Source organism: Amyelois transitella, chromosome 22, assembly GCF_032362555.1.
Source record: "Amyelois transitella isolate CPQ chromosome 22, ilAmyTran1.1, whole genome shotgun sequence".
Taxonomy (NCBI): domain Eukaryota; kingdom Metazoa; phylum Arthropoda; class Insecta; order Lepidoptera; family Pyralidae; genus Amyelois; species Amyelois transitella.
In genome coordinates, this window is record NC_083525.1 from 2,028,381 (window position 1) to 2,056,000 (window position 27,620).

Sequence of the window (27,620 nt, forward strand, 5' to 3'; positions counted from 1 at the left end):
AGATTTTTTTCTTCGTATTTTTCCAGGATAAAAAGTATCCTATTTTATGCCCAGGATAATAAGGTATAATTATACCAAGTTGCATCAAAATCGAACCGTTAGTTTTCACGTGATGCCTGAACATACAGACAGACAGACAAAAATTTTTTTAATCACATATTTGTGTTTGGTATCGATCCAGTAACACCCCCTGCTATTTATTTTTTCAATATTTTCAATGTACAGAATTGACCCTTCTACAGATTTATTATATGTATATATATATATATATATGTATAGATAGATACAGAAGCCTACAATTTTCATCAGAGCAATATTGTAACTATATGTTTTAGGACAAAACTATAACTCGGTACCTAATTATTAATAAAAATTTATAAATTTTCAATTTTTCCTTAGTCTGAACCGTTGCTTCCTTGCTTGCGTTTCATGATTAATAAATTGTCTAAATTTCATTAATTTTTTCTCCTTCTATATTCTATTGTATTTTAGTTCTTTCCTTTTCTAAAATATGTTTACTATTATTACCAACAATTATTATGAGACTGCGAATACGCGTTGTTGCCACCCTTCCCTCTGGACAAATTTCAGGGTTATCTTTTTGCTGGGCTGCGTGACCACGGATGCTGCTGTGAACTCCAACTTCTTAGGCATGTCATCGGGCAACTCCATGCGATATCGCTTCAAGATCGTCATCAATGCCAGAATCATCTGCATCTTCGCGAAACGAATTCCTGTTGAAGGTATAGTTGACATATAAAAATCTTTATTTTTCTTTTTTTTCTGTTGTCTTTACCTAATTATCATCGTTAATACCCCGTGAAGACACAGGCTCCATGATCAAATCCAGGAGTGGGAAGCATAACGCCAAAAAGAAATAATTTATATGTATATGGGTTAGGGTTACTACATACAAAATTTAAATATACATGCATAATATCACGTCTATATCCCTTGTGGAGTAGACAGAACCAACAGTCTTAAAAATATCAAAAGGCCACGTTCAGATTCAGCTCTATGGCTTAGTTATGGAATTAAAATTCAAATAGTGACAGCTTGCTAGCCCACCGCTCACAAGAAGAACCCCAAGTTTAGTAGCCATTCTCTTAGTCGCCTTTTACCACATCTACGGGCAGAAGATGGATTTGTCCTATAAGAGCCGGGAACCACACGGCAAAGCTAAAATTCATTAAATAAATAAGTATACACACCTATACAGTTCCGGGGACCTTCTCCAAATGCGAAATAAGTGTATGGAACGATCCTTTTTCTGTTCTCAGCCAGAAATCGTTCCGGTTTGAATTCTTCTGGACCAGGAAAATAGCGAGGACTGTGATGTATATGATATGCAGGGATATGTATGCGTACTCCTTTGTCTAGAACAGCACCACACGGGAGACTGTAAGGATGGGTCACCTCACGTTTTAAGATACCAACAATAGGGTACAATCTCATAGTTTCTTCAATACAAGCTTTCAAATAAGGCAGTTCTGTAAGACATTCTATATTTAGTTTATTGTCATGATTATTTAAAAACTCATTTATTTCTTGTACAACTTTATCTTGTACATCTGAGTGCTTTGCAATTTCGTATAAAACAAAAGAAAGTGTTGCTGATACACTTTCTAAACCGGTGCTTGATAATACCATACATTGTGCAAGTATCAATTGATCGCTCACTTTTATAATCGCTTTGTTATTACCTCCTTTTAAGTTATCAAATGAATCTCCAACTAATATTCTGTCCTTATTCATTTTTCTAAGCAAATCTGTAAAACTACACTTCTTCACTGAACTATTGGCATCAAACATATTCTGCAGGTAGTTTTGATAGAATTTTGGCACAACGTCTGGTAGATTTCTTAGGCCCATTGGATAGAAATATTTGGGATATACAGACCGGCCAATGTTTCTCATGCCTCTTCCATTTGTAGTTTCAAACATAATATCAAACAAACGAACAAACGGATTATTCCGCCAGTCTTTGTCTAAAGAGTTGATGTCTATGCCAAGCATACAGTTGCCTGTGCCATTTAATAAAAAGCGTAATAAACAACTTCTTACTTCAACACTGTCACTATTTATTTCTTCATGTAGCATTTTCTCAAATGAAACAGCGCTCTGTTTGAAGGTTTCAAACATAGTATTGATGTTAGAAGAAAATATGGGGCCGAAATGTTGTCTCAACACTTTCCACGTGTCTCCGGTAGCGAAAAATAAGCTTCCGAGGAAGGGATCCATGTTAGAGTATTCACTATTTTCTCGGCCGCTAAAGTAATAGAAGTCTTTACTTAAAACCAACTTGATCATAGCTGGATCTTGGATAATAAGTGTCGGGTTTGTCCCAAAGAAAACACCAATGTATGGAGCGAATGGATAGTGATTGCATAGCTGTTGAACTAATTCTCCTGAACACTGTTTTAACAAAATGTACGGGGCATAATTTCCGACCAAAGGCGAGGGTTTTATGTTAGGAACATTTCTCTTTTCCCAATAATCTAAATTTTTTATCGACAAATGATATAGATAATAAACAAGAAGAACTATTGTTAGGAATATTGCAATCATCTTTAGATAAAATGCACAGATATGTATATGAGTGTAATTTACGTTAGTGTGTATTTATATTGTTGGTTTAAGTGATAAAATAGAACGATTAATAATTAAGGTCAAGCTCTTTATATAGGAAACTTATCCATTTTTCCATACTGATTATAGAAAAATGATGAATATTCCCTTGATTGACTTACAATTAAATTACTTAATACAATTTGCAAATTATTAACTTATAGTGTTTAATTTTAAAGATGATTGAAGCAAGCATCCAAAAAATTGCTAATTTTAACAAAACATGTTTGTAAATGTTGTATATTATTTGCGGCCAAAAACTTACCATCCACATAAAAACTGTTGTAAATTCCTTATGCGGTCTACGGGTGCAGAAAGAATCCTCTTCTTCTTCTCTTCCCGAAATTTCGAAATACATATACCTACCGGTTTTTTTATAATTATCGGATATTGATCGAAGTATGGAAATTGTTTTACATACATATAGTCACGTCTTTATCCCTCGCGGGGTAGACAAAGCCAACAGTCTTGAAAAGACTGACAGGCCACGCTCAGCTGTTTGGCTTAATGATAGAATTGAGATTCAAACAGTGACAGGTTGCTATAGTAGAACCGCCTAAATGAGTCCTCGCCCGCGGAGTACAGGGGCGCGGGGGTATGACGACGAAGGGGACCGAGAGAGGTGCGGGCGGCGGGCGCATTCTTGTAAAAACTCAGTTCGCTCGCTACGCGGTTAGCGATCACACGTGTTGACAGTTGCGGACGCCTTGTGAAAATTATACATGAGATTACATTCTCAAGATGAGTCGAAATATTTTCGGACATAGAATTAATAGTCAGTGCAAACAAATGGCGTTTAACGTATATGAATATTTTAGAAAAAAGAAACTCGACCCAAATTCTGATGAATATAAACAAGATATACCTTTAAATAAAACTGTAGCAGAAGTTACTGGACTATCAGAAAAGACTGTATCTAGAATTGTACAACAAGGGAAAGCATTAAATGACAACGAGAGATTTAAATCACCGAGAAAACCAAAACAGGTTCGTAGAAAAAGAGTGGAAATAGACGATTTCACAAAAGGAGTGGTAAGAAGAAAAGTCACTCAGTTTTACACAATTTTCAAAAAAATACCTACTCTGAAAACTTTGAACGCTGTACTTAGAGAAGAGAATATATTACACTGCGGCAGGGAATATTTAAGGCTATTATTACATGATCTAGGTTTTAAATTTAAGAAATGCGGATCTAAAAGGAAACTCCTTATCGAACAGCCAAATATCACATCGTGGAGGTGGAAATACCTAAATACTATTAAAAAATATCGTAGAGAAGGAAGACATATTTTATACCTTGACGAAACTTATGTAAACGCGTCTCATAACGTTTCAAAATGTTGGCAATCAAAGGATGAACTTGGCGTTCTATCTCATATTGGTAAAGGGGACCGTTTGATCATCGTACATTGTGGAGGTCAAATTGGATTTGTAGACGGAGCCCTTGTGATATTCAAATCCAAATGTAAAACAGGTGATTATCACGATTCTATGAATTTCGCAAATTTCAGTAAATGGATAAATGAAAAGCTCATGCCTAATATACCGCAAAATTCTGTCATAGTAATGGACAACGCAGCTTATCATTCGGTTCGAGAAGAGAAAAAGCCAACTATGGCTTCTACCAAGCCAACTATGCAAGAATGGCTACGACGACATAACGTGCCTTTTGATGAAAAACTTAGAAAGGATGACTTATATAAATTAATTAAAAGTAATTTCACAGAAGATATTTACAAAATTGACGAGGTATTGAAAAGAAACGGACACGAAGTATTGCGTTTGCCTCCATATCACCCAGACCTGAACCCAATTGAGTTGGTCTGGGGTGATATCAAAGGACAATTAGCACAAAAAAGTATCGACTCTAATTTGGACCAGAAAAAAGAAATATTAGAGAGATTATTTGCTGAATATCCCAAAGAGAAATGGGAGAATTGTGTTAAACACGTGATTAAAATCGAAGACGAATATTGCAAACATGATGGAGTCCTAGATGAAGTTGTTGATTTTATTATTAATGTGCAAGACGATTCTGATGATTCTGATGATGGCTGTTGTGAAAGTGAAGAATCAAGTTCCAGTGATAGTGATATTATGGACATAAGTGATTGATTTATAATTTTGATAAATTTTGCATAAATAAATATTACATACATAACTTTATTACCTTTTTTTTACCTACATATCATACCTATATATCATAAAATCACATTTTTATCGAATTGTTTTGTATGAAAAATAAAAATTTGAAAATAACAATAATCGAAAAATGCTTATGCTATTTAATTCATGTACGTGGTCTCGTTGATACCATGGAGTTATGGGATAACAAAAGGAACACGTTGTATAGTTTACAGTTGTTTCATTCAAATTTTGTATAGCCATTATTATTTTTTTAATAAAAATCTTCACCTGTTTGCCGCTAACCACTATGACGTCACATATCTCAAGAAATGTCCAGTAACATTTCGCCCCTTGTATTACACGCTACGCTCGACCGCCGCCCGCACCTCTTTCGTTCCCCTTCGTCGTCATACCCCCGCGCCCCTGTACTCCGCGGGCGAGGACTCATTTAGGCGGTTCTACTATAGCCCATCGCCTTAAAGAAGAATCCCAAGCCTAGCGGCAATGTATAATTCATAAATAAATTTTAATCCATTAATTTGACGACGGCCTCTGTGGCTCAGCGGTAGTACGCTTGTCTGTAACACCGAAGGTCCCGGGTTCGAATCCCGGCCAAGGCATGATGAGAAAAGAACTTTTTCTGATTGTCATGGGTCTTGGATGTTTATCTATATTAGTATTTATTATAAAATATAGTATCGTTGAGTTAGTATCTCATAACACAAGTTTTGAACTTACTTCGAGGCTAACTCAATCAGTGTAATTTGTCTCGTATATATTTATTTATTTATTGCATATTTAATTTGGATGGGATCAATTATCTCGTTTTCCTCATTACTGAGGGTGGTGACTCCGCCGCAAGTAATTTCCTTTCTGATGATTTCTCTCTTATCTCTCGGGAGGGACTTATAAAGAACAATATCCAGGGACGATCTATACTGCACTTTAAACAATAAAATGCTAATAGGTAGTACTCAATTTTATGTCATTTATATCGTGCTATATCCATACATCATATTGTGACTCGTGACTGTAAAAGTAATAAAGGAACTAGGCAAGTGCGAGTAAGAAAAAGGTTACACTGAAGGTTCTGTACTATATTATCTAGTCATCGTGTTGAGTTTGAGAATATTTACAAAAAATGGATAGGCAATTGGATTATAACTGACTGAACGTGGCCATTCAGTCTTTTCGGGACTATTGGCCCTGTCTACCCCGTAAGGGATATAGACGTGACTATATGTATGTAACTGGATTATATGGAGAAAGATGTCAAAGGGCCAGAGACGTGGATGTCGCAACTAGGAACACAAAGATGAGAGAGAGAATCTCACTTTCATTAATCTCCTGACTTTTTTTCTCGTCAGTTGCTAATTTTTTTAATAAGTTTTCAGTGTAGCAAAGTAAATATTGTCATTAGAGTTGTAAATGGAATAGGTGCGATACAAAAGTCTACCTACATGAAAAAAAATTGGGTTGGCATTTCCTCTCAGTTTTCTCAGTTGGCAACTCATGGAACCCTTGGATCCCAACATTATTATAAAAGTATTAAACAAGCATTCATACGCAGATTGCTGGACATGGGTAGTTTATTATATCGTTATTAGCTATGTAATATAGGCGAAGGAAGATTATATCTATAGACATGGACGTACAAATGTAACCGCTTTTTATTTACAATAAAAAATCATTTTTCGTTGTCTTAGTATTAAAACTAATTTATAGAAGGCAAAGGGAAATCGCTGAGCCATCCTATTCGGTCGATTCTTACACTGTTAAAGGAATTGCGAAAAAACAAAACAATTATAATGCATGCGTTTATAAAAATTAAAAAGAGTAAAAAAATATGACAATAAATTTTAGATGTAATTATTTTAATTCTATTCTACATCCCAATTAACTATTACTAAAACCCCTAAAATGATTACAATATTCAAACATAGAATTGCGCAAGTCATTGGATCCTTGTCCAATAGACACATTATGTCGACTCATGCGCAGTGCCCGTTTACAAGTGGGAATCGAGGTCAGTGAGAAAAGCGTATGTCTGATGTAGTGACTATGACAACTATAAGTCCTGGGGGGTAATTCTTAGGTCTTTGAAAATAATCACCTTCTCGTTATGTATCGAAAAAACATGGCGGATAACAAATAATTTCGACATTCGGTATTCATGTTAACAAACGCGATATTTATCCAATGGTAGTATTCGTTATTCATCAAGATGGTCATCAGGTCGAGAGCAGCCAATACAGTATTAAAACGTTCATCATATGAAACACTACACACCATCCAATATGGTGTATGTCCTGTAAAGGTTGCGGAGGTCAGACGGGAATCGCTTTGTGTAAAAATCGAAATTATCCAATACAGAATTATACCTACAGGTGCACCTCTCCAGAAAGGTGAGTATGCAACCGGAACTATGGTGGTATATACCAATCACACCACAATCTCTTCATTTCACCTCTGGTTGTGTGTGTCACACTCATATACTTACAGATTATTTGTTTGTTTGTTTGTAAATCTTTATTGCGCAAAAATTTACACAATTACAAGAAATATTACATAGTTATAAAATAAATAAATCACTTGCAATGGCGGACTTATTCCATGAAGGGATCTCTTCCAGTAAACCGGCAAACAATAAAGGAACTGCATAATTAAGTAAATTATTATTGAGAATAAGCAGACTAATATCAGTATTATGATGGCATTCCTTCTTTTTGGCTGTAGTTCCAGTTGCATCTTCACCACTCTGGAGAGGAGTGTGAGGAGGGTGAGTCAGATTTCGACACGAAGTGACTTCCGTCTGACTTATTGTAAATGAATTAGAATACATTCAGAACTTAAAAGCTTAAAGCCGTGAATGTTAAACTGATACTGACGTTGTAAAGGTTTTACGATTTAACGTAACTGCCTTAAAGAAAATTTCATGCAATAGTTGTTAATGCTATGTTTATAGTCACTGTTGATATTCGTAGTATAACGCTAACACCAAAAGGTTCTTATTGATTAGTAGCCACTCCAGAGTAAGGCTCGTTGTCTTAAAGATGATTTGGGTCGTTTAAGCACTGTATTGACGCTGCTGCCAGCCTTCCCTCTCCACGAACTTCAGCTTGATTTTCTCCTTTGGTAAAGTCACCATGGTCGTGGCTTCGAACTGGGTTACCTTCCGAGGCGTGTCCGCAGCCAGCTCCACTCGGTACTTCTTCAAGACCGTCATTATACCAGCTGACATCTGCATTTTTGCAAATCGCATGCCTAGAACGATAACAAATAATTATGTTATTGAAGGAATCAATTCCTAATATTGAACCACTATATAAAATTTCGCAAAATATGACCAGTAATTAGTCCTAGTGTAATGGTCTAAACTAAATAACTGTTATAAAATAAGGACGAACGGACAAGTGAAATGAAATTTTGAGAGAATACAAACAGCCATTAAAATAAAACAAATAAATTGACGTATAATCTTTTCTAACACAGAGACAAACTGCAATAGTTACTAGTATACCAAACACAATATCTATTAATAAGTCCCCCTTTTTTCTCTACCTTTTATGATCTAATCTCGGATATGGACTGATTTTGTTCCTGTTTGTAATGTTGGAAAAAGGTTTTCTAAGGAAACTTTATCTATAAATGCTACCCGTGCAAAGTCGGGGCGGGTCGCTAGTTATTAAATAAAATAAAAGATCCAAACCTACCATGCAGTTACAAAATTCATCATTGTGAAAGACACTAGTTTGGACTAGGGCACCAAAAAATCTGTTTGACATATTACCACCACCCCCAACAACACTTCTGTTGGTTAAATTTGTTTGTAAATTTCGAGAATATCTTTCTTGACTTAATTTAGCAGCGTTAGCGTTGGTAAATGTTTACTTACCCATGCACAGACGAGGTCCTTCACCAAATGGTATATAAGTGTAGGGCTTGATATTTCTCTTCTCATCGCCGTAAAATCTTTCAGGCCTGAACTCTTCCGGATCAGGGAAGAAATCTGGATTGTGATGCAAATGATGCACTGGTATATGAACACGTACTCCTTTCTCTATGACAGCTCCACATGGCAGGGTATAGTCGTCTACCACTTCACGGGTCAAAATTCCAAGAACCGGGTACAAACGAAGAACTTCGTTAAAACAGGCATCAGTAAATGGCAGGTCCGTAATACAATCAAACCCAATTTTATTTTTATGACGTAGTAGGTACTCGTCTATTTCATCTAATACTCGCTGTTGTGCCTCCTGATTTTTCGCAAGCTCATACAAAGTGTAATGCATTGTCGTAGCTGAAGTTTCATATCCAGCGGCGAAAAAACTAGAAATCTGACTTACAAGCAAGTCATCGTTAACTTCCAAACTTACTTTCTCATTTATATCTCCTTTCATATTCTGTATTTTATCTCCAGTTATACAGCTTTCCTTCTTCCAATTCAATATCAGATCAATGAAATCATTTCTGTTTGAAGGTTTGTTTTGGCGATCTGCAAACACTTCTTTCATTAATTTTGTGAACGACTTACCAATATCAATTGGAAAATTTTGCATCCCCAAACCGTAAAATATTGCTGGCCAAATGGCTCTGCCGATGTTCTTAATGTTTCTGTAATACGAGTCTGAAAATATCAGGGTTCCCATCACTGTAAAGGGATTATTTTCATAGTTTGGTGCCATTGTATTTGTTTCAATACCAAAAGCACATGATCCGATGCAATCCATGGTAAATCTTGTCATCAGGGGCCTCACATATTGCTCATTATCCGTTTTCAATTCACGATCTAACATATTTTCAAACACATGAGCACATTTGTCAATCAAGTGGAACATGTTCTTCATTTTTGCAGACGAGAAGATAGGCGTCAGGTTCTGCCTCAACACTTTCCACTTGTCCCCGTAGGTAAAGAATATGCTTTGTGTGACTAATTCTTTGTGAGTGTAATTAGCTATTTCTCGGCTGTTGAAGAAATAGAAGTCTTTGGTCATAACCGTTTTGATCATCTCTGGATGCTGTACCATCAGGGTTGGTTCCGTGCCATAAAACGCTCCAAAGTATGGTTCGTTCGGAAACTTCTCACATATTTCTTGCGCCGTGTGTCCGACGTATTGTTTCTGCATGATGTACGGCCCATAGTTCCCCACGATAGGTGCTGGTTGCAAGAACGGTACCTTCCTCTTTTTCCAGTAATTGAATTTCCATGTGGACGCATGGTATACGACAAATAAAAGTAAAGACAGTAGCGCGAGGACTGCACCGATCATCTTTATTTATTGCTATGAGACATCTCGCTTCGTGTTCAGTATATATTGTTTATTTAATAATTGTCATCAGAGGTTACAAAAATTAAAGTTACATTAAGTGATGAGTTCGATATAAAACACCTATATCTTTGGTTTCGATGATGACGCAGCGTTTTAATCAGTGTTGACTAGCGACTTCATTAAGTAAATAAAGTGTTATGTTTGTAATAAATGTACAAACATTATGATTAGATATGTTTGTACAAAATACATTACTATTATTTTATTCTGTTCCGGCAATTTAGAATAGAATCACTGATGTCTGGCGACTAAGAGATAGGCTTATTAACTTAGGATTCTTCTTTTACCTGTCACTATTTGAATGTTAACTCCGTCATGAAGACATATGTATAGCTGAACATGGCCTTACATTGTTTTCGAGACTGTAGACTCTGTCTTTAGTTTGTACCAGGTTGAAAAGTCCCCTTTGTAGTCCTTCAGAATCTTAATCATATAAACGCAAAATTTCAAGAAGATTGGATCAGAAGGTAACGCGTGAAGAGACAACAAACAAACTTAAATCTTACATTAGTATTTATAATACTGATTGGGATTACATAGTAATGAAAAATAAACAAATTAAAAAAATCATTTGTATCCAAGCAAAACCTAGGTATCTTATTAGTATACTTCAAACCCGCCAACTTTCCTTATCAACACAGCTCAACTTCGGCCTTCTTATCGGCATGTTGCTTAGTCATCGTGAATCTCATTATTCATTATTTATATTTATACAGGGTGACTTTTAATTCAACTTATGCAAATAAATTTAACTGTGTAGTGTACTCATCTAAAGGGTATTTAAAAAAGTTAAAAGTAAAATATCGGTTCATATTTCAGAAAGTACGAAAAAAATAAAAGTATCAAATCCACGATCCTAAATACGTCATATCACCCCGGCCGGCGGAAAAGCGACGAGTAAGATTCAGAGGTCAACGACACAATTCATTCAGCTGAGCGATCTCGACAGCTCTGTACTTTACTTGATCTTGATACTAGAAAAATAATTTATATTTCAGACATTTATTTACATGTTTAGTTTTAATTTCTTTTTGTAGTATTGGTCTTTAATAAAGCGTGTGACGTAGTTTTTGAGGGTTTTTTAAATGTGAAAATGATGACGTTTAATTTAAATAAAAATAGGCTCAAACAGCTCAGAAGCATGGGTGGGTATAGTCAATGTTTAAAAGTATGCAGTTGGTTTAAATGTCAACCTGTATTTAAAACTTTTTTATGAATCACTATCGAAAATTATGCTATTTTATTAGACAAATACATTTATAATCGAGTGACGGTGGTCGAATCGATATTATTACACAGTACTTAATTATCAAAAAAAAATTAATGCTTTGTGACGTGTGAAGTGATGCCTCTGGCCCACTGGATCAATTTCATTAACTAGCAAAAGAACCAGTTAGTGATGAAGGATAGCTACCGTGTGTTTAAATCTATTGAAAAATTGCGTGTAAAATTTTACAGAGAAACAAATAAAAAAAAATACTGGCATGCTGGTGGGTTACAGAATAATCGCAATGTTTTTAACCTTATTATTTGATTATACCTACTAATATTAAAGTTTTGAAAGTCTGTATGTTACTCTTTTTCCGAATGGTCTGAAAGTCTGTTGGTAAAGTTGTGCTGGAATTCTTTATAAATATTTAATTGTCTAAGGTCGAACTATTATAACGAAAAAACCCAAAAACTAATAAAAAATAGACATTAGTGAGTACTTTTTTTGGAATTTCCCACAGGAGCCAAGCCCCGCGCTAAAGCTAGTACATTCAAACATTAATCACGCATCTTTCCCGGAGGGGTAGGTAGAGACTACATCTTTCCACTTTCCACGATCCTTGCATACTTCTTTCGCTTCATTATGATCATAACTCTCTTCATGCAAGGTCGTCAGTTTCGTTTTGACCCTTTGTCAGACCATCTCCGATATGATCAAGGTACGTTCGTCTAGACCTTCCCACTCCAACAGTCCCGTTTACAATCCCTTTGTATATTGGCTTAGTGCCGTGTGGTTCCCGGCACCAGTACAAAAAAGAACAGGACTCCATCTCTTTCCTATGGATATCGTAAAAGGCGACTAAGGGATATGCTTACAAACTTGGGATTCTTTTTTAGGCGATGGGCTAGCAACCTATGTCACTATTTGAATCTCAATTCTATCATTAAGCCAAATAGCTGATCGTGGCCTATCAGTCTTTTTAAGACTGTTGGCTCTGTCTACCCCACAAGGGATATATATGTGACCATATGTTTCTATGTATTTGCTTAGTCAACCAAACCTTCTTTCATTAATCTAAGCATAAAAGCTATCTACATACCTATTTAGATTTATCTAACATAGATATATAACATAGATAATGTAATTAAATTAATACAAAATCACTTTTGATTTTGAATAACAACAGATCATTCAAACATTTTAGCAAAATCATTGTTTTATGATAAGATAGAACTGTCAATAAATTGAATTGCTATATCATCGCGTATCATAATTGACTTCTGATTACATATTGTTTGTTAATTTAGTTTCACAACAACTAAAAACATTGATAAAATAATCGCATCAATAAACGAAATACTGCCTGAGATATAACGAAGTGTGTGCGGTGTGGCTCCATCTCTTTCCCATGTATGTCGTAAAAGGCGACTAAGGGATAGGCTTACAAACTTGGGATTCTTGTTTAGGCGATGGGCTAGCAATCTGTCACTATTTTAAACTCAATTCTATCGTTAAGCCAAATTGCTGAACGTGGCCATTCAGTTTTTTCAAGACTGTTGGCTCTGTCTACCCCGCAAGAGATATAGACGTGATCATATGTATGTATGTATGTAGTTCAAAGATTTAGGCGTGAAAGCGAAACAGATAGAAAGACACACAGAGTAACTTACGTATTAATAATATTATTAAGAACTAGTAGCGATTAGTTAATTAATTAGAATTTAACATCACACCAGATTTCCTACCTATTTTTTCATAGCTAAATAACCATTTAGTGAATAGTTTAACTCAATCAGGCGCTTCAGAGGATTAAATTATGAAGTAAGGTCGCGGTCTGTCTATTTCATTAGAATTTAAAATCACACCAGATTTCCTACCTAATTTTTCATAGCAAAATAACCATTTAGTGAATAGTTAAACTCAATCAGGCGCTTCAGAGGTTTAAATTATGAAGTAAGGTCGCGGTCTGTCTATTTCAGACACAGAGCACAGAAGTCTACCTACGATGCTCTCTCACGTGAACAGAGGATGATTACTCCTGAGATGGAAAGTTATTTAATCAGATCTGATAATAGGAAATTGGAAAAACCAAAGAATCTTTTTGAATTTTCTAGGCAGTCTTGAGGCAGGTCAAGAGACTCGGTCACAGATTACCCCCTGGCCTCGGTGGTCGAGTCAGTAAGGTGACCTGGTTAAAATGCATGATGCGTAGAAAGGCACAGATTCGAATTAATATTTTTGAAAGTTATTATGTAGGGTACATACATACATACATATAATCACGTCTATATCCCTTGGGGGGTAGACAGAGCCTACAGTCTTGTAAAGACTGATAGGCCACGTTCAGCTATTTGGCTTTAAGATAGGATTGAGATTCAAATAGTGACAGGTTGCTAGCCCATCGCCTAAAAGAAGAATCACAAGTTTAAAAGCCTACCCCTTAGTCGCCTTTTACGACATCCATGGGAAAGAGATGGAGTGGTCCTATTCTTTTTTGTATTGGTGCCAGGAACCGCACGGCACATTTATGTAGGTACATTTGTTTGAATACTAACCGATATATTTTTATGTCGAGGGAAAACATCGTAAGGAAACCTGCACATTAAAGCAACTGAATCTGTAACCATGATCGACCCAATACGGGTTAGGTTCCCCTGCAAAAGTTTCGGAGGTCAGACGGGGGTCGGATCCATGGTCAAAAGCATATCCCGGGCTCCTCTTCAGAGAGGTGAGGATGCAACCGGGACTAAAGTCAGGAGAAAGAAGGAGTTCCGGAGGTAAGATAGGAGTCACTTTTTGTAACCTTGCGGGATAGACAGAGCATATCAGTAGCGAAAAGACCAATAAACCACGTTAGCTGTAAGGCTTAATGCTAGCTCAAATTCAAATTCAAATTCAAAATTTTTATTCATTATTATAGGATACTATTATATCGCTTAATAAATTGTCGTATAGTTTAACAACATTGGTTGACGTCAAATAAATTACTTAAAAACTAAGTTTACTGCCGCTTCCAAGGCGTCAGTGCAGCTAGCTAGCCCATCGCCCAAAAGAAGAATCCCAAGTTTATGAGCCTATGCCTTAATCGCCTTTTTCTTTTTTATATTAGCGCTGGAAATCACACGGCAAAAGTAAGTATATTTAGATAATTAATTTCGTTTGTCGATACCAAAAATTCAAATCATTTCTTTGTAAAGATTTTTATTAGTACCTAGATATGATCAATATGCTTTAGATTATCCACGTCACCTGAATCGGTGTCAGAAATCCGGCACGAGGTGATGGCAGACTGTTACTCAGAAACCATTCCAAGCACTCTCGATTACTATGCCATGTTCGCACGCGATTCTTAAAATAGTAATTTAGAGTTAAATCACAAAATGCCTAATTGGCTTTAAGTATTTGATAACTAAAGAAATCAAATATTTACATACCGCACGTAAACCAAACCATCATTGAGCAAAAATAAAAAACAATCAAAATTTAAATCTGTTGCAAATTTTAAAAATTCTTCATTCATATCATATCTTTTACATCCCTTGCGGGATAGACAGAGCCAGCAGTTTTGAAACTGACCGAAAGGCCGCGGTCAGCGGTATGAATTAATGATGGAATCGAAATTTATATAGTGCCAGGTTGATAGCCCATCGCCATAAAAGGATTCCAAGTTTATAAGCCTTACACTTAGTCGACTTTTACGACATCCATGGGAAAGATATGGAGTGGTCTTATTCTTAAGTATCGGGGTCACATTACTCAGCCTATAGGTATGACATGTACATAAGTATTTTTTTCTATATTGTGATGATATGTTTTTTCCATATTTTTTATAATACAAAGCTGAAGAGTTTGTTTGTTTGTTTGCGCTAATCTCAGGAACCACTGGTTCAAATTGAAAAATTATTTTGCGTTGAATAGACCATTTATCGAGGAAGGCATTGGGCTGTACGAGTATAACACCACGCTACACACACGCAACTACAAGGAGCAAAGAAATAATGGAATATGTGAAAAAAACGGGGGAAATTATTCATCCTTGAGGCCTTCAATGATGCCCAAAATAACTATTCCACGCGGACGAAGTCACGAACGCAGCTAGTTTTTTATAAAAATGTTCAAATTCAAAAAAATTCAAAATTCAAAATTGTTTATTTCTTCAAGCAAAGTATACAAAAAGGATGTGATTGGAGTCTCCTTTTAAGCGTGCAAGCCTGTACCAGGAGACCCCACTACAACTAACAAAGTAGTTACAATTTTAAAACGAATAATAATCAAGTCTGTTTAATTTTTAAAATTAAAAAAAACTTTAATTAAATGTACTTACCTATCTTATTAACCTGTTTGTTTTTGATAAACCGCAGGGCAAATCGGCAGAGTAGACGAATAGCGTCAGGCGGTCATTCAATACCCTGCCAACTGCGAGTCATGCCTAATCAGTAATTATACATACTTACGTACATATGGTCAAGTCTATATCCCTTGTGGGGTAGACAGAGCCAACAGTTTTGAAAAGACTGATAGGCCACGCTCAGCTATTCTTAATGATAGAATTGAGATTTAAACAGTGACAGGTTGCTAGCCTATCGCTTAAAAAAAGAATCCCAAGTTTGTAAGCCTATCCCATAGTCGCCTTTTACGATATCCATGGAAAAGAGGTGGAGTGCTCCTATTCTTTTTGTATTGGTGTGGGGAACCACACGGCACAATTTAATTATTAGTCATTGTATAATTACTATTACAGTCATTGTCTAAACACAAGGTCGAATACTTTCACTATCGTCAATCGTTTCCCGGTTCGTACGCGGTCACTCGAAACGAGAATTAGTATCTAGTGAGGAAAAAAACAACACTGTGTTAACTGAAATAAGTACCATCTGAACCTTGGATTTGATACGGTTCGGTCGACTTTTACTTGGGATTCCCAGAAAATGAATCATTCGTATCTCATTTTAAGGTTAGATGCTCGGGAAATGTCAAAAAATTGTTTTTATTATCGTTTACACGAACGTATCTGCGCAGTAGTAAATTTTTTTTATGGCGCGAAAATATTTCAGATGTTGAACCAATCAGAGTGCGCCATTTGAACGCGAACGGAACTCTGCGCATTATGAGCGAGATAGCAGGAGACATTTTGTTTTTGGGTTTTTAATTTTAAGTGTACTTATATTAAGGTCGTTATTTAACTGAGTTTTAATTCGTATTGAATCGGCGGTAAGTTGCGCTTAAACGTGGTAGTACTGTTCCGGGGTTAGAATCTCGTAAGTTCTGATTTATAATAAAAAGAACCCAAAAGTTTGGATGCCGTGTGTTTGCCGGCACTAGTAGAAAAAACAATATGACCATTCTATCTATTTCCCATGGATATCGTAAAAGGCGACGAAGGGATAGGATTATAAACTAGCAGTTGTCCGCCACTTTGTCCGCCTAATAAAATTTAACTTTTTATGTTATTCCAATGTTTTGCAATATGCAATCACTCCATCTCTTTCTTCGTGGATATTGTAGAAGGCGGCTAAGGGATAGGCTTAAACATTTGGGATTCTTCTTTTAGGCGATGGGCTAGCGACCTGTCACTATTTGAATCTCAATTATATCATCAAGCCAAAAAGCTGAACGTGGCCTATCGATCTTTTGAAGACTGTTGACTCTGGCTACCCTGGAAGGAATATAGACGAGACTATATGTATGTTAAATATATTTCCCTACGAATACGGATCTAGGCTCCGGAAAAACTTCCTACTGATCATTTGTTTTTATATAATTGAATTCTCGCATGCGAAAAAACACACATACACATCATCACGCATGTTTTCTATGCAGGTCATCAGACATAGATAACCACATCTTTATCCCTTACGGGGTAGACAGAGCCAACAGTCGCAAAAAGAAACGCTACGATCGGCTATACGGTTTAATGATAGAATACATACATACATACATATAGTCACATCTACATCCCTTGCGGGGTAGACAGAGCCAATAGTCTTGAAAAGACTGAATGGCCACGTTCAGCTATTTGGCTTAATGATAGAATTGAGATTAAAATAGTGACAGGTTGCTAGCCCATCGCCTAAAAAAGAATCCCAAGTCTGTAAGACTATCCCTTAGTCGCCTTTTACGACATCCATGGGAAAGAGATGGAGTGGTCCTATTCTTTTTTGTATTGGTGCCGGGAACTACACGGCACACGGCAATGATAGAATTGCGATTCAAATAGTGATGGCTCTTTACCATCCCATCGTCTATAAAGAAGAATCACAAGTTTATAATTGACTTCCCTTTTCCCTTAATTGCCTTTTACATAATTAATTCTCATGAATAATTGATTAAAATATTAAATCAACAATAAATATAAATAAATATAAAATATAAATATATACGGGACAAATTACACAGATTGAGTTAGCCTCGAAGTAAGTTCGAAACTTGTGTTACGAGATACTAACTCAACGATACTATATTTTATAATATAATACTTATATAGATAAACATCCAAGACCCAGGACAATCAGAAAAAGTTCTTTTCTCATCATGCCCTGGCCGGGATTCGAACCCGGGACCTCCAGTGTCACAGACAAGCATACTACCGCTGAGCCACAGAGGCCGTCAAATTCAGGCCGAGAACAATTGAAATGATAAGATATAGCTGACATTGTACCTACCCGGAACTGATCGGAAGGCAAACCCAGTTTATCGGATGTCTGTTATCATATCATAGAATGCGGAATAATATGTGACTATAGAAATGGCAGTCAGTAAATTCGATCAATTCTAAAGAATTGATCGAATTTACTGCCTGCCATTTTTTTTCATGAAAAAGAAATGCAAAAACAATAGGTTATAAATCTTAATTATTTAATTACTAAATAAAACGTTGAAAATATTTTGTCAAATAAGATGTTTTGATGATATGTTCCTATTTTTATATGAACATATATTTAAAAAGTTAATCGTTCTTTTTCAAAAATGTTGATTTTCATACAAAAACAATATGTAGGTCACAACAAATAAGTATCTATAATTAAACGAAAACTGCGTGCTTTTTCTGACGTCCGTTATTCCCATGATTTCCTAGTATGGCATTTCTATTGTCATATATTATTTTGATTTCTATGTATCGTAGGATATGTCTCGAACTAATAATTTGCACTACAATGCTCTGTTTGTGTCATTGTTTACTTCCGACATGGAATGTCGATAACAAATATGTAAACCTCCAATTAGAACATAATTATTGAATTTTAATACAACTTACGCACTAGGTTTTCTATTCATTAAGTCAGACATAACTATACTACGAGTAACTAACGTATTATAAAAAATCGATAAAATTAATAACAATTTTTTTCAGAGCGATACCTAAATGTTTTTTACTTAATACCGTGTGGTTTTTGGCGCTTTACAAGACGACCTAATCCATATCTGTTATATGGATGTGAGAACAAGCGACTCGAAGAAAGGCTTTCAAACTTGGGATTCTTCTTCTGTTTACATTTTGGTTATAGTTTACGTCGAATTTAACTTTAGCAATGGGTAATAAAATTTTAAACCCAGACCCAATGCTCTGGGTTCAAAATTAATGGTGATGGTAAGACTCATCATTCATAATCAATGATAAGACTCATTGGTGAACGGTCCGCAAATTGTGCTAAGTATACCATTATATTTCGTAAAGATTAATTAAATAAATTAATAAATAATTTTGCTTGAATCAGAACCACAGAGAACCACTCACTTATACATATAATAGATAGAAATAATATTGTCATGTTCAATTGATATATACGACAATGTAATTCATTACCTTATCAATTCGTGACTTGACAGCGGAAGTTCTGAACTTGACCGTGGTCAGAGGCTAGACATGTCGATGGTGACCCCGTGATCAGTAACAATACACACATATAATCACATCTTTATCCCTCTTACGGGGTAGACAGAGCCTAAGGTAACTTGCAAATGCTGAAAGGTCACGTTCAGCTGTAAGCCTTATTGCCAAGAACGGGATGAGATAATGAATACATCAAGAAAACGTTTTTTCAAGACTGTCGGCTCTGTCAACCCCGCAAGGGATATAGACGTGATTATATGTATGTTTGTGGTACGGATATAGATTAGCTTGGAAGTATTGAAAACAATTAAAAAAACAGTAGGTACTAATATACCACAATTAATACTATTCTTTACATGGGAGATATGGAATGTTAGTTATCTGATACATTTATAAGATAGTAATCGTTGTTTCAATAACGGAAATATAACGGCGGAAGTACTTTTATTGTAATTGATAATACTAAACTAAACGTTAGTAAAGTGCCGTGTGGTTCCACACACTTGAGAATAGGCCCACTCCATATCTTTCCCATTGATGTCGCAAAAGGCGACTAAGGTAAAGGCTTATAAACTTGGGTTTCTTCTTGTGGCTAGTAAACTCTCATTATTTGAATCTCAATTCCATCATTAAGCCATGCAGCGTGGGCTTTCGGTCTTATCAGGACTATTGGCTCTGTCTACCCCGCAAGGGATAAAGACGTGACTGTCTGTATGGTATTATTAAAATATATATATAAATGACGGTAACATGTAGACATTTAAAATTTTAACAGAATTCTTACATTGTAAGGTAATACCTATAACTTTCAAAATATATAAAAATAAAGTAATTATTAAATAGAGGCTCCCACGCAACAAAGGTTTGTTTTATAGATGGTACGGAACCCTTCGTGCACGAGTCTGACTCGCATTTCGCCGATTTTTTTTATCACGACATGGCCGGGTATCGAACTAGTGCAGTGCACAATTCAGAAGTCAGAACATTACCAGTAGGTATACCATAGATGAGGAATACATACATACATATGGTCACGTCTTTATTCCATGCGGGGTAGACAGAGCCAACAGTCTTGTAGACTAAATGGCCACGTTCAGCTACTTGGCTTAGTGGTAGAATTAAGACTCAAACAGTGACAGAGTGCCAGCTCATCGCCCAAAATAAGAATCCCAAGTTTAAAAGCCTATCCCTTAGTCGCCTTTTACGACATCCATGGGAAAGGGATGGAGTGGTCCTATTATTTTTTGTATCGGGAACCACACGGCATGAGGAATATCAATAAATAATAAAATATTCCCAACCAATTAAGTTATATCGTTAGGAATCCACCGGTGGTATTCCCCCTTTAAATTAATTAAAAATCAATTTATTATTATTAATCGGTGAATAATTACTCGTACATAATTATTAATTATACGTTATGACGTCATCGTATCGATGTACATATATTTAAATAAGTTCTCTTTTCTTCCTATCATCAAACTGTTCCTGCCGTGTGGTTGGAAGCACTTTACAATAGGACATCTTGGATACAGAGTATATTGGATGTGCCGTGTGGTTCCCGGCACCAATACAAAAAATAATAGGACCACTCCATCTCTTTCCCATGGATGTCGTAAAAGGCGACTTAGGGATAGGCTTACAAACTTGAGATTCCTTTTTAGGCGATGGGCTAGCAACCTGTCACCTGTGGCCTATCAGTCTTTTCAAGACTGTTGGCTCTATCTACCCCGCAAGGGATATAGACGTGACCATATGTATATATGTACATCTTGGATATAGATGTCGTAAAAGATAACAAGGTGAAAGATGACATGATTACATATGTGTTAGGTTCTCCCTTCCGTACTTATTGATAAATGGTTTTTGAATCTTTTGATTATTGCTCTGACTGCCCAGTATGTAACCCAGAAAGACTCACGAGCTTACACGAATAGTGTTATGAATAAAAATGCTGCAGCGCAGTTTGTTACCGCTTCTTCTGCACTGCCTTGGAAGCCGCAGTAAACTTAGGTTTAAGTAAGTAATTTATTTGACGTCAACCAATGTTGTGAAACCAAAAGATTTGACTATTATTAAGCGATATGAAGTATCCTATAATAAATGAATATATATTTTTTTAATTTTGATTTTTTTTTTAATTTTGAATGTGGATGATGGGAAAGAAGTATGAAGGGACCAAAATAAGGTCTAGGCGAAAGGCGTAGTGTCTACTTACCTCTCCAGGAAAGAGGCGTGATTTTTTATGTATATATACATATAATAACGTCTATATCCCCTGCGGAGTAGACAGAGCCAACAGTTTTAACCATGCTAGCCCCGTTGATCACGGAAAGTGTACATAACATCGAACACCACGTCCTCGTAAATCTATACTTATATTATGAAGCTGAAGAGTTTGTTTGTTTGAACGTGCTAATCTCAGGAACTACTAGTTTGAATTAAAAATTCTTTTTGTGTTGAATAAACCATTTATCAAGGAGGGCTTTAGGCTATATAACATCACGCTGCAATTTTTAGAAGCGAAAAAATATTCACCCTGGAGGGCTTCAATGATGCCCAAAATAGCTATTCTACGCGGACGGAGTCGTGGGCACAGCTAGTTTACTAATATGAATCACTTAACTACGAATGCACGCTACCACGAACATTTTAACACCGAAGTCATCGCAACGGTTTTGTATAGCTTCCATACAATATGCAGATAAAAACATCTGCACAATCAGTTACGTGTCATTCTAGAGTATAGTTGACTTTTTCTGGTTAAATTTTTCCGACTAAAAGTACCTAAGTAAGTATATTTTTTACGTTACAAAAACGTGCATCCTGATTTTTTCGCATATCAAGGAAATGTTTTTTTTTATATAGGTATTTGCTTTTTTACCCTCGACGAAATAAATCGAGGAAAGTTTATAAAAAAATAAGTTTTAAAATTTAAAAAAAGAAGACTTTGTCTCTGCCCAATTTTTTTGTCGCTGTGTGTCTACCCAAGCATATTCTACTTAGGATTTTCTTTTTGTTTCTGTTCATACAAATGATTATATCGAATGCTATTTGTGTCACGTTCGTGCGTTGATTAAAAAGTCATAAACCTGAGTTAAAATTATCCCATATGTACGGACGTTTTTGTATGCGATATATTGTCTGCGCTATTTATCCGAATTAAATGATATCCAAGAGCGCTTGCTCTTATTCTACGAAATAACTCATTTGCGTCTTCGGTGTAAAAACCAAGGGACCATACTAAGTTGATCTAATTAATTCTGAAGAATGCGATAGGCGGGCGGGGCTTTCAGAAACCATCAAGGTTGGCTAGGATATCAAACTAACTTAGTTTATACCGCGCACCGTACTACGGCGCACGCGTTCCTGCTACAGCCTAATAAAAAATATATAAAAGGCTGTATACAGAACGCTAAGTACTTAAAATAAATAATAATCTATGACACAAATTCGAAATTCAAATTGTGAATTGAACTCTAGTTTGAAGTTTGAATTTTCGCAAAGTTAATTCGAATTCCGCGCGCATTTATTGGCGGGAGTTTTGAAGTGACCGATAGTTAAAATTTTTAATTTGTGATTTCTTTCACATTCAGCAATCCTAGGTAAGTGCAGTTTTACACATTTAACATTTTTTATCTAATAACTACATACATAACTTTATAACTTCGGACTTTATTTTATTATTCTAAAAAAACTTTTCTTAAGATGTTAAACCAACGGAATTTTATAAACGTTGTTCTTGTATTATATTCAAGGTCCATATTTTTGGTGTCCCATATTCTGAAAATTAGACTGACGTTTTAAAAAAAACTTTATTCAGTGAAATTATTGCTACGGCCTCTTTTTTCACGTAAGTAGTTAAAGTCATTAAGCCCTTTAAATATTTTTTATTTATTTATCTGTTAGCCTCTGATAAACTGCAATTATTTATTAACCACTGACGCTGCTAACTCTACCGCGTATAATGCAATCGTCTATAAATAGACGCTAGTTTAATGGATCATGGATTGATACCTTTTGTTCCCCTTGTGAATCAATATTGGCCAAGGGCAGGTCGGCATGGGGTGGCATTTGGTATCTTTAATTATTTGTAGAGGCATAAGAATAACTATCAATGCACAAACAAAACTTGTAAAAAAATATGGTTGAAGTTATAAATAACTAAATAAATACCTACGAGACGAATTACACATATTGAGTTAGCCTCGAAATAGGATCGAAACTTGTGTTACGAGATACTAACTTGTAAAGATAAACATCTAAGACCTACGCCAATTAGGCAAAATTCATTTCTCATCATACCCAGAACGGGATACGAACCCTGGACAAGTTAGATTGTAATAATTTTTTCTACAAAAGAATACAAGTATTCGCTTTTAGATATATATATTATACTAAATGTAAACTAATTTTCGACGAGCGTACCTAGTGAAAAAGAATATATTTATAACTTCTAATTCAAGTGAAAAGTTAAATATAAGAAAAAACTATATAATTGTAAATATATACCCAATACATCTGAAAGTCGTTCGACGCGAACTTGGAACACACGACCACCGAACTTCGACGCTATCACTTTAATTTTTTACAGAATTATGAATATCTCAAAAACTGCTAAGCCAATTTTGATGCCCAATGAGCCCAAAAACTCTATTGACAGATACAACACACATTTCAAATTTCGATTTGGTGGTTCAAAACGTACTTTGGCCATAGACTAATCACTCTTACGCCGAATGAAAACGTCGTGAGAATCCTGCGCAGCCAGGCATTTATATGTAGAGAACTATGATCCGATGTGATTTAGGTTCCCCAGTAAATGTTGCAGAGGTGAGACGGGAGTCCTTTGGTGTAAAAACTTTGACTCATTCAAACCAGAATCGTGGTCATCAGCGAAGCCCGGGCCAATCTCTAGAGAGGTGACGACGTAAGCAGAATTAACGCCAGGAAGATTATGAATGTATGGGCTGTATGCTACCTTTAAAGAAAACATACGTACATATAACCACGTCTATATACCTTTCCAGGCAGTCAGAGCCAACAGTCTTGCAAAGACTGGAACGCCACGTTCAGCTGGCTTAATAATGGTATTGAGATTCAAACAGCGACAGGTTGCTCGCCCAGCGCCTAAAAGTAGTATGCCAAGTTTCTTTCCCTTAAACGCCTTCTACGACATCATGAAAGACATGGAGTGTTCCTATTCTGAAGTGACGGAAACAAGTTAAAAGGAAGCGATAGTCTTTTTATACTCAGTTATCACGGCATAATACATGGCATAATAAATAAATGCGACGAATAAGCTGTAACAAAACAATGAGTTATTATACCATTTATTATTATATTTATAATTATTATTTAATTCAAATATATTGCACAACCTGACAACAATCCACCGCGGAAGTATTAACCGGTATACCAGGTATTTTATGAGGCAAATGGCAATTTACTGTGGCACGATTTGCATAAAATTAAATTATAAATGATTTATAGAACAAAGGTTGTATGCAATTTGTAAATGCCCTGGTCATTTTTATCCTTGTAAGGCTACAATTCTATTTCGTCTAGTAAGAATATCATAAACTTTAATCTATTATACACTCCAGTATAACCTAGTACGCCTCTCCAGAGTAGCATGGCATATATCTGTATAAATAAGACGAGAAATTATTTCGCTTTTTATTATAACGTGAAAAGGAACATCGATAGTTTTTCGCGTGATAAAAATGGCATCGCACGTGTGTGCTACTTGTAAACTTTATACAATAAAATCTAGATTTTACTTATTAAAACCATTAATCGATATTCGTTTACCTTATTCTAAGCAACGAAATTGTAAAAGCTGTGCTACGAATTATTTTCTATGAAATTTTAAAGTGACTATTGTAAGTAGTTTAAAATTTGCAAAAATAAAACAATTAAATGTATTTTCTATTATAGTCTCGAACTTACTTCGAGGCTAACTCAATCAGTGTAATTTGTCCCGTATATATTTATTTATTTATTTTCTATTGAAAAGATATAAACGCGTTTAAATATTAAAATAACTTATATATTTTTTTCTTAATAAGCAAATATTTGCTACCAAGAAACATACCATAAAGACAGTTGAATACTGTTTTTGTAAAAAGAAATATATAAAAAATATCTCGTCCGTTCGTCCCTGAACTTCACGACTGGGCCTAAGTGAAGGGAGACGGTGTTATGCAACAGCGTACTAATCAGTTGAATTAACAAACAGTGTTAATTGATTTATTTTTTATGCATCGGTTCATTTATGTATTATATTTATTAAATTATACTTAGATATAAACCTTCGTCAGCAAACCCATGGCCAACATTTAAAACGGGAACAAAATCCGTTTACAACTTTACGATTCTAGCGTAAACATACAGACAGAGAAAATAGCGGGACTTTGTAATATATTGCGATGATGATGATGGTGATGAAGTGATAGTGATCATATGAATAAATAAAGCTTTAAGAATATTGGTAAAGAAAGGTGGAAACATTATTTTTGACTAGCTGTTTATTTATTTATTTATGTACCTACACAAAATTATATAAAGAGCATTTAATACAGCAATTCTATAAAAACATACATACGTATCGGTCACGTCTATATCCCTTTCTGGGTAGACAGAGCCAACAGTCTTGAAAAGACTGAATGGCCACGTTCAGCTATGTGGCTTAATGATAGAATTAGCTTACCATCCTCCATGTCGTGAGGCCCGGTTACATCATCTATGACCACGATCCGGGATTAAATAAGTCCGGTTATTACACGAAACGACTCCCGTGTGACCTCCGCAATAATTGCAGAGTTACCTTACCTTTAATGGATGACGTTTCACTAATCTCGTTGCTTAAATGTTCAGATTTTACGATGTTCACCCACACTTCAAGAGGATCGGTTAGCACTCAAACTAATGTACAAAACTCAGAAACGTGTTATAAGGCAGGATTTCAATTAGTACCTCCGTACGCATCATGCATTTAATGTGATCTTAACGGTTTAACCATCAACGCTTTTAAAGTTATTCAGATGACGTCGTTAAAAGTTTGTTTTGTATTTGTTACGTTTGCCACCGTCTTGCTTAATCCCATCCTCAGCTGCATACGTTTTGTTACGGTTATTGACCTGCGTGATACGATCAGTTAACTATCAATTATTGTATGTTTAAACCAGTGACCATTTTTATAATAGTTTCTTGAAATCCACCAGAAGATTCATACTAATGTGGTTTTAATGCAATTGCAAACTAGCTGTTGCCCGTGACTTCGTTCGCCAACAATTCAACACATAAAAGTTGATCCTCTGTATTGCCCCCTTAGATGGATGGAGGAAGAATTATTTGTATACCAGTTTTAAGTTAAACTAAGACCTCTAAGAAAATTCCATGACCATTCATGGGAAAGATATGGAGTGGTACTATTTTTTTTTTGTATTAGTGCCGGAAACCACACGGCACAAAAAAATACCAGCCACTCGTGTAGGAAGATATTGGCGGATGTCAAAAATGGTCAATAAGCCGACAGACCATGGAGGCCGCAACTCGAACTTGACCACAGTTAGAGCGTAATAATTAATGAGACAAGGTTGCACAGACAAACATACATTATGACACAGCATTGTGTTTGATGCAGTTTTTGTTATGATCGTCCGAACGGCCAGTTTCAATGCCGTATAATTTTATTAAAATATCAGTAGTTTGTAGAAGAAATTAATAAGTTGAAACCCTAATAATAGACCTTACTTGACGGCCTCTGTGGCGCAGCGATAGTACGCTTGTCTGTGATATCGGAGGTCCCGGGTTCGAATCCCGGCCAGGGCATGATGAGAAAATAACTTGTTCTGATTGGCCTGGGTCTTGGATGTTTATCTATATAAGTATTTATTGTAAAATATAGTATCGTTGAGTTAGTATCTCGTAACACAAGTCTCGAACTTACTTCGAGGCTAATTTAATCTGTGTAATTTGTCCCGTATATATTTACTATTTATTTTCTGCTTTCCTTCTGTCCTAAGCACTCTGGAGAGGTGCCCGAGATACGGCTTTTCATGTCCTGAGTAGGGATAAGTCAGGTTGTACACAAAGTAACTCTCGTCTGAGCTTCGCAACCTTTGCAGGGGACCTAACTTATATTGGATCAAAGTATGGCTCATATATATATATATATAAGTATCTTATGTGCCGTGTGGTTCCCGGCGCCAATACAAAAAATAATAGGACCACTCCATCTCTTTCCCATGGATGTCGTAAAAAGCGACTAAGGGATAGGCTTACAAACTTGGGATTCTTTTTTAGGCGACAGGCTAGCAACCTGTCACTATTTGAATCTCAATTCTATCATTAAGCCAAATAGCTGAGCGTGGCCTTTCGGTCTTTTCAAGACTGTTGGCTCTGTCTACCCCGTAAGGGATATAGACGTGATGATATGTATGTATGTATGTATAAGTATCTTATGCTCATAAATCACTGACTGACCAAC

General features: G+C 35.8%; 3 protein-coding genes across 3 annotated transcripts in view; 1 reads left to right on the top strand and 2 right to left on the bottom strand.

Annotated features, from left to right (window-relative positions):
- Window positions 1-362: 362 nt before the first annotated feature.
- Window positions 363-2,568, bottom strand: LOC106133195 (cytochrome P450 6B1-like). The gene is made up of 2 exons (XM_013332842.2): window positions 1,212-2,568; window positions 363-734 (listed from the first exon to the last, which is right to left on the bottom strand). The coding sequence occupies exons 1-2, from the start codon at window positions 2,566-2,568 to the stop codon at window positions 538-540; spliced, it is 1,554 nt and encodes a 517-aa protein (XP_013188296.2). The 3' UTR covers window positions 363-537.
- Window positions 2,569-6,407: 3,839 nt separating this feature from the next.
- On the bottom strand, window positions 6,408-10,058 carry LOC106133241 (cytochrome P450 6B5). The gene is made up of 2 exons (XM_013332892.2): window positions 8,651-10,058; window positions 6,408-8,019 (listed from the first exon to the last, which is right to left on the bottom strand). Exons 1-2 carry the CDS (start codon window positions 10,023-10,025, stop codon window positions 7,823-7,825), a joined length of 1,572 nt encoding a protein of 523 aa, XP_013188346.2. The 5' UTR covers window positions 10,026-10,058; the 3' UTR covers window positions 6,408-7,822.
- Window positions 10,059-22,540: 12,482 nt separating this feature from the next.
- The window catches only part of LOC106133194 (putative metabolite transport protein HI_1104), a 42,158-nt gene continuing 37,078 nt past the window's right edge, over window positions 22,541-27,620 (top strand). The window contains exon 1 of the mRNA XM_060950658.1: window positions 22,541-22,731. The gene's annotated coding sequence lies outside the window, so the exon portion shown is untranslated. The remainder of the gene's footprint in view (window positions 22,732-27,620) is intronic.